The following is a 12,722-nucleotide window of genomic DNA, read 5'->3' on the forward strand; positions in this document are numbered from 1 at the left end:
AAACTCTCTTTCCTTTTCTGAGGGCGGGGGGGGGGACACAAAAAAGCAGCACTTCACCTCTTGGGCTCCAGCTTTTGAGGTTTTGAGAGGAAGATTTTGAGAGGAAGTTGTGGACAGGCCCAGGTGCTCATGGATGAGCAACCAAGGACAAGTCACCATGCTGGCCTCCCCTCGTCCATCCATTCCCTGTCATGCTCAGCTCTGGCATTCACACCTTGAGATCATCGTCTCAGATAAACCCATGACCCCACAGCCTTAAAAATAGCATGGTGCCGCCATCACTCGACGGTGGGCAGAAAACGGTGCCAGGAAAGCCGTCTAGAAGGATGTCGCACGGAACACAACCCAGATCTTTAAAACGTTTCAGCCCTTCTTGTGGGAAGATGATGCTTGGAAGGGGTGGAGGGAGACACCCCAGCTGCCCCTCAAGTTCTCTGTTCTAATCCTCCGAGTAAACCCTGAGTAATCTTGGCGAAGAGGCACATTTTTAAAGTGGTAATTTAATTAAAGTGGTAGGAGCCAGAGTGGTGTGGTGGTTAGAGTGCTGGACTAGGACCGGGGAGACCCGAGTTCAAATCCCCATTCAGCCATGAAACTAGCTGGGTGACTCTGGGCCAGTCACTTCTCTCTCTGCCTAACCTACTTCACAGGGTTGTTGTGAAAGAGAAACTCAAGTATGTAGTACACCGCTCTGGACTCCTTGGAGGAAGAGCGGGATATAACATGTAAAATAATAATAATAATAATTCTCTTTATTGAGCAGGGGGAGAGTAACTGGCCTCTCCACCCTCAGCACAGCATCCCTCCAGTGACTGTTGCTGGTGTCTGTCTTATCTTTCCATTTAGATTGTGAGCCCTTTGGGGACAGGGAGCCATCTTATTTGTTATTGCTCTGTGTAAACCACCCTGAGCCATTTTTGGAAGGGTGGAACATAGGAAGCTGCCATATACTGAGTCTGACCCTTGGTCTATCCAGCTCAGTATTGTCTTCACAGACTGGCAGCGGCTTCTCCAAGGTTGCAGGCAGGAATCTCTCTCAGCCCGATCTTGGAGATGCTGCCAGGGAGGGAACCTGGAACCTAGATGCTTTTCCCAGAGAGGCTCCATCCCCTGAAGGGAATATCTGACAGTGCCAACACTTCAAGTCTCCCTTTCATATGTGACCCTGCTTAGCTAAGGGGACAAGTCTTGCTTGCTACCACAAGACCAGCGCTCTCTTCGTATATTTATTCATACAGAAATTGAATAAGCAAATAATTAATAAATAAACAAACAAACCACCCACCTTCCCTTGCTGATCTCAGTCTCCAAGGATGCCCTGGGATGAGGTTTCTGGATAGCATTCTCCGTTACTGCATACCCTGGAAAAGGAAGGAGTTGTCGCGTGGCCTCCTTTTAGGGTGGAGGTCTGCCATTTGAAACTGGCTTCTGCTGAGTCATACCAAGCGGGTCCCCATGATGAGCGGGGAGGAGAGCTGGTCTTCTGATCACAAGCATGACTTGCCCGCTTAGCTAAGCATTTGAATGGGAGACCACGTGTGTGTGTGAGCACTGGAAGATCTTCCCCTTCGGGGATGGGGCTGCTGCTCTGGGAAGAGCACCTGCATGCAGAAGGTTCCAAGTTCTCTCCCTGGCACCTTCACCCCGCGGCCAGCTCTAGCGCTTCTATATTTCATTCTCCACTGCTTTAGCCCTTCAACAGAAGAGGGCTCCGTTCTCACAGCAGGCCAAATAGCAGAGTTGCCACAAGGCTAGTCCAAACCTCATCTGCTGCATGGCTTCAGGCACAAGACGCAGGTCTTAAATCAGTGAGGGTCGGACGTAGCAAAGAATTAGCCTTTGGCCACTGGTTTTTCCCACGGAAATCGGAAGAATGCCTTTTGCAAGAGATGTCTCCAGCAGGTGGTGCCAGCTGTTCAGTTTGTAGCTTGCGTGATATATTATGCGCCTCTTCTGCCCCTTAAGTGGACCTTGCTCCAAAAACAGCTGGCTGCAGAGGGGCAGAGCGGCTCTTTCAGTTTGCCTACAGTTGCTTCTTCTGGGATATTTCCTTGCCGGTGCTTTGAGAACGCAAGCAAGGAAGCAGCGAGAAAGCACTCCCACAAGGCATGCACTTTAGCCATGCTTTTTAAAGGAAAAAAGAAAAAGGACAGACTTTCGCTCTCTCCGTTTCTTTTATTAGAGACAAAATCAAAATGCGTATTATTACTGGAGTTAATTTAGGAAAACCATAATGTTGAGTCCGATTGGAAAGGGACCGGCGTCAGTTAAATAATACACAAAGGAGAAGAAGTTGTACAGAAGACATTAAATAAATTTGAAGAAATGTACAGACTTAAAATAAATAACATAAAAATGCCTCTCTGTTAAAATACAATTCTTGGGTGTGTGTTTTTTATTCCTCTGTAGTTAAAAGTAACCTGGTACAATAACAAAATAAAGCTGTGATTATTTGTTTAACACAAAACTCCTTTTAAAAATATCAGATGAACAAATATATTAACACATTCCAATATTCAGTAGTGCCAAACCACATAAATATTTACATCATGGAATATATTCTCAGCAGGCAACACAAAAATAAAAATAAAATCCTTGTGAATTGCAGCAGACATTTTGGATATACATATATTCTCAATATATACTCAGATATATTTCCCCCTAGTTTTGTACAATGCTAAAAACTAAGTCATTCATATACCTCAGGATTTTTTTTAAAAAAAACGTAAATTACTGTCAACTTGTTCCTCCGTTATTAGTAACTTCAAGTCCTTCTTGACTACAGCACATTCAAAATAATTTCCTTCCAAATGTTTCAGAACAAGCTGCAGCACCCAGAAAGTTTCCCCAGTGGGTCCGCACAAGGGAATAAATTATAGACCGCAAATGCACATCTACGGATCACCAACACATCACCAGGACGGATGAGGAGAGCAGAATGGGCCATGCTCCTGTCATTTTGCCTCTCTGAACCGATTTCTTTTGGGCCCAGCTCCTAATTTGAATCTCGGAGTCTTTGCAGGGTGTGACCTGCATGGCCAATTTCCCTGTTGCTAGCACCAGCTGCAGACTAGATACGAGATAGGACAGACGACGCGAATGGAGCAGCTTTGCTGACATTATAACATCCCCCTTCAAGGCAAACCCGCACGAGGCGTGAGGCACACCTAGCTAGACCCAGCTGGCTGCACTGGCAAAAACAGGACAGACGCAGAATTAGAGTTTCTAAAACAACTTTGCACATGCACAGTGTGGTGCTTTTATAAGCCAGCTTAAATCCAAGAAGCTCTGCACAAGCACAAGGGGATTTTTAAAATAAAAATAGAGGGAGATTGTGCCTGGCGCAGTGGGCGGGCGAGAGGATGGGGTTGTAAGTCCCACATATCAGGGACATTGTCCACAACCACCCTGGAAAGGGCACCTGGCTTGCTTTTAAAGTAGCCATTTTTTTCAGATTCTTCCCTCTATAAAGCATGAGAAAGGTACATATTGGCGGGGGTGTGTGTGTGGAATTAGAGGTTTCAGCTCAGTGCATGCAGAGAGCGATTGGCAGAGGGGATTCCACACATACAAACTGCACAGGGCACCCTCCGGGGTCCCAGACAGAACCATCCACCCTCTACGGAAGGGTCTCTCAAACTTGCGTCCCCGGATGTTGCTGGACTTCAGCTCCCAGCCTGGAGAGAATCTCTCTATATGGTCACTAAGAGTCAACACTGACTTGACAGCACTTAATCAATCCATCAGTCCAAGGACATCCAGGGACTCAAGTTTGATAGCTCCTGCTCTAAGGTGTCATACAGACCTAGCCTCTTAAACCCCAGGATTAATCTTCTGGTGGTGACCCACTTCAGTCCACCCAATGAGGGCAGGAGTTGGACAAAGAATGGGACCATCACACCACAACAGCGACCACCACCGCCACGAGTGCCCGCTCTTCCAGTGCCAAAGCCTTGGTGGGCAGTGAAAGCATCAAGGCCCCCTCCTCATGTCTGTCACTCACACACCAGAGAAAAGCAGTCAGGTGCTGTTATAATTATTGCAACCAACCCCCAATGACATCTGAGGCACTTGCCATCTCTAGAATGCATTTTTGTGCTTTAGGAAGGAACTGTCTCCCTCATGGGTGGGAGGGGGGAACCAGCCTCAGATCCCTGACTTAAAGGTATTGCAGGTTAATCATCTTCTTAAACACTATTTAGTTTTATTGGGTGCCTTTCTGGATTCTCTCTTTCTCAACCTGTGCTGAACAATTCAGTAAAATACAATTTAAGAATAAACTCAGGTTCAAAAGGGGCCACAGTGTGGACAAAACAACCGTCACGATCTCTCACACTGGCCTATGTCCTTTCCAGCAATATGTTTTATTCCCTTCCAGGAGAGAGAGGAAAATTTTTATTTCACCTCAGGGGACAATTTTATTGCACCTCAGGAGATATTAAATCGTTTGGAATCTACAGAGCAACAATTGATTCTTTGTAAGCCTCTGTTTGCAGAAGTCAATACATCCTTCACTACGGTTTTCAAAATAGGTTTTTGCTTACTAGCGATGATATATTTTTAAGAATTACTCATTTCTCTCCCCACCATTCAGTTGCTGATGGCAATTAAGTCCCTTTTAAATGGATGAAACCTAATGCACAACTAACTCTCTTGCTGATTTCAAAGGGATTTAAATGCAAGAAACCTTCTTTGGATTGGGGGAAGGATTCATTCTTCTTTTTCTATAACTACACAGCAGCCGTTGAACTAAGACACTGATCTGAGATTAAAACACAAGCCTTCAGCAAATGCTGACAGTGCTCTAGAGAATAGCAGATCTGAAGTTAAATACATAAATTTCATATCCGTGTTTTACTCCTATTGACAATTCGCTAAAAGTAGAAACAGGAATTTATTATTACACGACAGTGCACTTTAGCTGCCTCTTGGAAAAGAAAAACAAGAACTTAAGTCCAGGCTACTCTAACTAATAGCTTACTCAAAGGTTTACAGAAATGAGCTCATCACTGCATCCAGCAGTTCAGTCCGATCAAATGCCAGCCCAGGGACAGTTTCAAATTAACATATCTGAAGAAGCAGATCCCAGAAAGAAAGTCATGTTCCATTTCTTCCAACTGCATCTCCCTCCTAACAAAAAACTCCAGGAGCCAGGAACTTCATGGAGTTTCCCCCCTCAGAAATTCAAAACCGTGGCCATAAAGGCGCTTGGAAGAGGATGCTGTGCTGAAAATGATCAAAAGCAAACTCAAAAACGTGACGCAAAGACCACACACAGCAACAGCTCTCAGGCGCAGGGAAGGGACATCTCCCTCGGGCCAAGAAGTAACCCAGGGCAGCACGGGAAGCTTCCCTGACCAGAGTAGCCACGTTCTGCCTTCGGAAACTCCTGCGCAGAAACTGGGAAGCCAGCCAGTCTAGGTAGGCCAAGATGGTCACCTAACTCTTTTGGTCAGACAGGAGGCCCGGCAGAGAGGCACTAAAAGACCGTGTGTTCATGTGCAGGATACAAAGGGGATGCTGTGTGGACACAGACTATGAACAAAAGCTTCCGAGAAGCATTCTCAGAGATGGGGGGGGTGTGTCTCTGACCATAACCGTCTTATTGTTAACCAAATTACTGACCCAAATTACAGACTTTGGAGCAGCAACCCCTGAAAGTTGGTCCACCAACTTTCCTCCACGTCCATTCATTGGTGGCAGCTGGGATCCCAAATTCCCCAACTCAGAAGAGACCAGACGAGGCTGTTGGCAGAAAAACCAAGAAAGCCAGCAGGCGTGCCCTCTGATCATGCTCACTGCATGCAGTTTGCAGGATGCTTCCACAAAGCTCCGGGGCATCCTGGCCACTGGGATAGCTCTTGGGGGCCAGGGAGCACCTGCAAAGTTCAGGGTCATGGACTGGGCACATCCCCAGAACTGAAACCAAAAGCAGAACCTGGGACACATTTAAAAAAAATAAAACAAGAGCCTTCACGATGGGAATCTGGAAACCAATTAACCTGCCGTATTTTAAAATGCCGTCATATCAGGGAGGGAGGTCTGGATGACTGTCACCGTGCCTGCAGGGACCCACCCAAAGCTGCTGCAATCCCAACCGCTGAACACACACAAACCCCACAAGAGCACACATAGGGGCAGAGATGGACACCCTACGACAAATCCTGGAACCGGATCTTTCCTTGCTCATCTTGGAAGGACCCCACTCTCAAAAGCTCTGGCCCAGAGAAGCTGGAGACCAACAACCAAACCCGATTTGCCACGTTCTGACTTCAGAAGTCTTTCTAGGAGAGCGGCAGAGGCATGCAACAGCTAACGACAGACCACAAAATGGGCAGCGTCCATGCTGAATCTTGTCCTTCAAAACCCACACCTGGGAAAAGGGACTCCAAGGTCGCTGTGCAAAAGGGAGACATTATTCAGCAATGGAGGCGGGGGCCCTGGGAAGGCCGTGTTTTGCAGCGATCTCGGCTTGACCCCTACAAATGGTCAATGTCCACTCCTCCGTCACCATCTTCAACGGAGATGCTCATGCTTGCCAGACGGAAATATCAGGGGAGCAGTGACGTTAAGAAGCCCATTTCACAAATGCCAACCAGCTAAACTGAACCCTCCCCTCGTCTCTCGTAACCCTAACAGTGCCAATGTGCACCAACTTAGAATGTTGCATTTGTTTTGAAATGCTGGCTCGTTTTAAGTGCTGTTGTCCTGAAATGGAGAAAAGTTGACTTGGCATTCAGCATAAACCCATCCAACGGTACCAGCTGTCTAAAAAAAGGGAAAGAAATGTTAAAACCTGCACACAAATGTACAACCTAAGAGGGAACAGAGCTACCACCGATTTATTCGCGTCAGTCATTAATCTACGGCCTCCAATACGGTCTGGCGATACGGTGTATCGAAGGAGCAGGAAACGAGGCAGATACTAGGAGCAAGTGCAACAGACCGACAGAGTAGATCAGAGCCCAACATTTCTCTCATGAAGCAGCAGCAAAACACAGAGGAGCCCAGGAGAGGGAGAGCTCAGTGCAGTCAGAGGGCCTGGAGAGAGACATGCGCTTGATGACCAGCAGGATGGAACAAGGAAGCCGCACGCCAACAGCCACGGGTGGAAACTGAAGGGGAAGCATCCTCCCACCCAGAAAGGGGGCAACGCAGGGGTAGTTTCATCCCCTTGATGCAAGCAAGAATGAAATCTGAGAACAGGCAAATATCCGTTTCACTTGCAGATCCGCAGAGTCTGCTTGGACAGGCTTACTGCGAAGAAGCCAACGCTTCCCTTCTGCCATTTTCGGGAGACCACCCATTCGGCAGCACGGCCAAGGCGTGTGAGAAAGTCCCCCTCGCCTGTCCCTCGTTGGCAGCGGGGGGCCCTCCCCGGGCACCGCACCAGCCTTCTCCCACTCCTGCAGCAGGGTCCTGGCCCACGCCTACATGCTAAGCCCCCCGGCTTCTGTCCCCCACAGGGCACCCTGCTTCGGGGACTGGAGAAGGAACTCAGAGCAATGCCATGACATGTAGACGGACGTCCTCCGCTCTGCCTTGGTCCTAAAGGCCGTTGCTGTTCCTGTGGCTCAGGGGCGGCTTGGAGAGCTCCACCACCGCGGACCGAGATTTATTCAGGAATTTGGGCGCTCGCCGTAACAGCCTCTGTGCTTCCGTGAAAGTTTCAGTCAGCTCCTTCTTCCACTGCACAAATTCTGGATCGCTCTGGGGAAACACACACACACAGAGGCACAAATCAGTACTGCAGTATCAACTGCAGTGGTGAAGAAATTGCGGTTGTTTTGCTAAGTTCTAACTTCACTACCCTAAGAACATAAGAAGAGCCCTGCTGGATCAGGCCCAAGGAGGCCCATCTAGTCCAGCATCCTGTTTCGCACAGTGGCCCACCAGATGCTGCTGGAAGCCTACAGGCAGGAGTTGAGGGCCTGCCCTCCCTCCTGCTGTTACTCCCCTGCAACTGGTACTCAGAGGCATCCTGCCTTGGAGGCTGGAGGTGGCCTATAGCCCTCCAGCTAGCAGCCATTGATAGCCCTCTCCTCCCTGAAGTTATCCAAACCCCTCTTAAAGCCATCTAGGTTGTTGGCTGTCACTACATCTTGTGGCAGGGAATTCCACAAGTTGATTCTGTGTTGTGTGAAAAAGTACCTCCATTTGTTGGTCCTAAATTTCCTGGCAATCCATTTCATGGGATGACCCCTGGTTCTAGCGTTATGTGTGTGAGAGAGAAATTTCTCTCTCTCTCCACTTTCTCCACTCCATGCATGATTTTATAGACCTCTATCATGTCTCCCTGCAGTTGTCTTTTTTCTAAAATAAAAAGCCCCAGATGTTGTAGCCTTGCCTCATAAGGAAGGTGCTGCAGGCCCCTGATCATCTTGGTTGCTGTTTTCTGCACCTTTTCCAGTTCTACAATGTCCATTTTTAGATGTGGTGACCAGAATTGTACGCAGGACTCCCAAGTATGGTCGCACCATAGTTTTGTATAAGGGCATCATACTATTAGCCATTTTATTTTCAATCCCCTTCCTAATGATCCCTAGCATGGAATTGGCCTTTTTTACAGCTGCTGCACAATGAGTCGACCCTTCCAACCTCTGATGTGAGGGGGGAGGCGTGGCAAAGCCACCACGAGCTGCCACACTGCAGATGTCCTGTCGGCAGCTCAACTCGGAGGCAGAGTTTAAGAGGAGGAGAGGTTGGTTCACGGCTTTTTCAAAGCGCAAAGTGATTTGCAACCAGAAAAAAATGACAAACAGCAGTTTAAACTACAATATTATCAAAAGGAGCAAAACAAGCCAGAGCAAACAAACAAAGTCAATGAAAGGCTGAGTGGAAAACTGCTAAAAAGGAACCTCTTTGAACCTCTTCCAGGAGGAGGTCCCAGCGTTCAGAGGCTCGGCCTTTATGATCACACCACACTCAACTCTACAGGGTGTGGTGAGATTTCCAGGTGGGGCGATTGAAAGGATGCATCGAAGACATCATCGTTGGAGCTCAGAATTGCCTTCCCCCCCCCCACCCATCCCAAGGGACCCTTGAGCGTCAGCAGCCCCCTAAAAGGCAAAGCCACTTCTTACCTCGCACTGCAGGACAAACTGCTTCCCTCCTTTAATTCTCAGCAAGATGCATTTCTTGTCCTTGATCTGAGTTTCCTCCACCGAGACGATCTGTTCCATCGTCAGCAGATTTTGCTAAGGGGGTGAAAGGAGTCCAGACTGAATCCAGAGGCCTTGTTGCGACCACCGCAGCCTGGGAGCAAAACTGAGGATGCGCCTCAATCTTTGGACTACCCGGCTTCTCTCCTTGTAGCCAGCTGTTTACTTGGGGAAAGGGAGAAATTCTGCAAATGACTAGCCAGTTCTAGAGGCGCCTCCCCATCAGGCAAAGCAGCATGGCATCGCACGACTACCGGGAAACAAAACTGTCCTAAGGCAACTGGGAACAGTACGAGGTGTGTGGAGCGGGTCCCCTAAAGGCAACAGCATGAGCTGCTCTAACAGCAGCCAGGGGACGGTACCACGACCTACAGAGACAGAGCAGCGATTCCCAAACACCCAGGGGCGTGCTTTCGTGCCAATCGGAAGTCAGAAAGAATTGACTCCCGTGGCCAAAAAGGCAAGTGATTAAGAAATCGGTGAGCAAAAACCACCCATCCACAGAGGAGCCCCACAACCCACCCCCATGTTTCTGTATGAGCCACTGAGCTGATTGTGCCTTGTGACTGAAAGGAACAGCCCTGCTGGGTCAGGCCAAAGGCCCCTCAGGTCCAGGGCACTTCCCAGATTGCACGCGATGGCCACAGCGTCACAACGTATCTCCGAAGTGTGCTTCCACACTGCCTGCGCTGTCTGCAAGATGCCATTCACATTTCCGATGCCGCCTTTCGGATTCCGTGGCTGCGTTGGTGCCCTATCACCTCGCATGTGCGTCGCAGAAAAATAGCTGTAATTCCCCATTGTAGCCGACAATGGATTTCAACGGCAGTTTGAATCCGGCACGCAAAACGTTGCCCTTTACACCATGTTCTGCGTTGTAAGGCTTGCTATCAGCATCCCACCCCAGCCTGTTCTCGAAGGACCAGGTTTGCAGTTTGGGAGTGCTCATTGATCCAGAATGGTCACTAGAGGTTCAAGGGGCCTCTGTGGCTCGGAGCGCCTTTTAGCAGCTTCGGCTGATACGCCAACCGCGACCTTACCTGGACAGAGAGAGCTTGGCCACAGTTACTCATGGGAACCTCTCGCTTAGATTACTGCAATACGTTGTACGTGGGGCTGCCTTTGAAAACAGTCTGGAAACTGCAGCTGGGACAAAACAGGGCTGCAAGATTATAACGGGGACTGGAGATTTGGATCAGATGACGCCAGTGCTTCAGCAGCTGCACTGGCTCCCAGTTCCTTTCCGAGTTTAAGCCAAAGTTTAACCTTTCAAGCCCTAAATGGCTTGGGACTGGGTTACCTGAGAGAGCACCTTGCCCCATATGTCCCAACCAGAATCTTAAGATCTTCTTCGGAGGCCCTTCTCCGGGTGCCCCTGCCAAACGAGGTGAGGCGGGTGGCTACCAGGGAGAGGGCCTTTTCGGTGGTGTCGCCCCATTTACGGGATAGCCTCCCCAGTGAGGTTCGCCTGGCTTCGTCACTTTATTCTTTTAGGAGCCAGGTAAAGACCTGTTTGCTCAGCCAGGCCGTTTAAATTTTGGTTTTCAGATTCGATCTGATTTTAACTAATTTTAAAATGAGTTTCTAATGTTGCTTTGAATTGTATTTTGGATTTTATTTTCACACTGGGGCTCAGCGGGGCCCGGCTGGGTCTCTTGCTGCACCTGAGCTGTCCTCACAGAGCCCGCTGTTTGGGAATCACTGCTCGAGGGGGGCTCTGCTGCCTTACCCGCCTATGCTTTTTGATATACGTGCTCCAGGAATCCTGAATGGGGAAAGGAGACCGTTAGAGACGACCCAGGGCCATTCCCGCTTGCCACCTCCACGGACGGCCCCAGGGCCCAGCTGAAGCCAGGGGGACTCCGCAGAACCCCCCCACCCCGTCCACGCAGAGCTCCGCAGGGCGTTCTGTCCACAAGGCCGTCTCTCGTGGGGACGCCCAACAGCCGCGCCCGGCAGCTTCCGACTCACCCGTGACTCCCCTTCTCCTCGCCATTCGAGCCGGTTTGGGAAGAGGTAAAAATAGCGCCGCTGCCACTGCGTCAGGAAGGGGTTGCCCAGCTTCAGCATGTAGCCGTGCATAATGCAGTCCTTCCCAAGAGCGTAATCTGCGGGGAGGAGGAGGAGGAGGAACAACCCCACGTTCAAGGGAAGGGCATTTGTACACACAGCTCCCCACAGTTAAGGTCAGCAGTTCACTAGGGAGGAGAGCTGGTCTTGTGGCAGCAAGCAGGAATGGTGCCCTTGGCTAAGCAGGGTCTGCCTTGGTTTGCATATGGAGGGGAGACTACATGTGAGTGCTGTCAGATATTTCCCTTAAGGGGATACAGCTGCAGCTCTGTGGACGGGCAGAAGGTCTCCCTGGCAGCATCTCCAAGAGAGGGCTGAGAGAGACTCCTGCCTGCAACCTTGGAAAAGCCGCTGCCTGTCTGTGCAGACAACACTGAGCTAGATGGACCAAGGGTCTGACTCAGTAGAAGGCAGCTTCCTATGTTCCACTCCCCAGTGGCTCCAGACAAAAGGATATCAGCTGGAAGGGCTGAGAAAGATTGCTTTCTAAGGCCCCAGAGCAGCACTGCCAGTCGGAATAAGAAACGTTGGGTGCGGTGGCCCAGTGTCCTGACTCAGTAGAAGGCCGCTCCATTATGTTCAGCCAGCCACGTAAGGAGGTCCGGGAAGGGAGCTGGTCTTGTGGCTGCAAGCATGACTTGTCCCCTTAGCTGAGCAGGCTCTGCCCTGTTTGCATATTAATGGGAGACTGGAAGTGTGAGCACTGGAAGAGATTCCCCTCTGCAGGGAATGGAGCCGCTCTGGGAAGAGCATCTAGGTCCCAAGTTCCCTCCATGGCAGCATCTCCACGATAGGGCTGAGAGAGACTCCTGCCTGCAACCTTGGAGAAGCCGCTGCCAGTCTGTGAAGATAATACTGAGCTAGATGGACCAAGGGTCTGACTCCACAGATGGCAGCTTCCCATGTTCCTACGTCCCCGGTGACCAGAAATAACCCTCACACTTCTGGAGTTCAGCAGGAGGAGCTTCTGGACATGACATTTGTAGAAAGCCAGCGGCAATGCAAAGTCTCAAAGCAAGCAGATCACATGCCAAAGTCACGTTTAAAAGGAGGACTTCCATGCTTGGAATTTCTCTCTCACAAGCCACAAACTTGCCTCCTGCCCCACTGTGTTTCAGACCCACAGAACTGGGCCAGATCCCGGCATTACCTTCCTCGTGGCCCAGCTGCTTGTTCTTGGCTCGCTTCCTGGCTTCGACCTTGTCCGTGTCGGCGTTCACCGTGTCGTAAACCGTTTCGGCAACTTCCTGCTGCCAGCGCTCGGAGATGACCAGGGGGAAGTTCTTATACAGTTCTTGGTCACTATCCAGCAACTGGCAAAAGGGAGCAGGGAGGGATGAGAATCATTTTATTTCCCAGCTGCCCCATAACAATTTATAACAATTAACAACTTGTTTAATTGAAGTTTTTAAATGTTTTTAATTGTTAATTGTTGTTATATTGTTTTTTAATTTTTGTTTTAGCTCTTCACTGTTTTAATGGTTTGTTTTA

At 49.5% G+C, this 12,722-nt stretch overlaps 1 protein-coding gene across 3 annotated transcripts in view; it reads right to left on the reverse strand.

Moving 5' to 3' along the window:
- Positions 1-2,155: 2,155 nt before the first annotated feature.
- GRK3 (G protein-coupled receptor kinase 3) overlaps positions 2,156-12,722 on the reverse strand; it is a 53,173-nt gene continuing 42,606 nt past the window's right edge. For all 3 annotated transcript variants that reach the window (XM_053279754.1, XM_053279753.1, XM_053279755.1), the window contains 4 exons: positions 12,382-12,544; positions 11,133-11,269; positions 9,084-9,197; positions 2,156-7,710 (listed from right to left, as the gene is read on the reverse strand). In XM_053279754.1, the coding sequence (XP_053135729.1) occupies positions 7,549-7,710; positions 9,084-9,197; positions 11,133-11,269; positions 12,382-12,544 (576 nt within the window). In that variant the 3' untranslated portion in view covers positions 2,156-7,548. The remainder of the gene's footprint in view (positions 7,711-9,083; positions 9,198-11,132; positions 11,270-12,381; positions 12,545-12,722) is intronic.

This window comes from Hemicordylus capensis, chromosome 15 (genome assembly GCF_027244095.1).
Source record: "Hemicordylus capensis ecotype Gifberg chromosome 15, rHemCap1.1.pri, whole genome shotgun sequence".
In the NCBI taxonomy this organism is placed as follows: Eukaryota; Metazoa; Chordata; class Lepidosauria; order Squamata; family Cordylidae; genus Hemicordylus; species Hemicordylus capensis.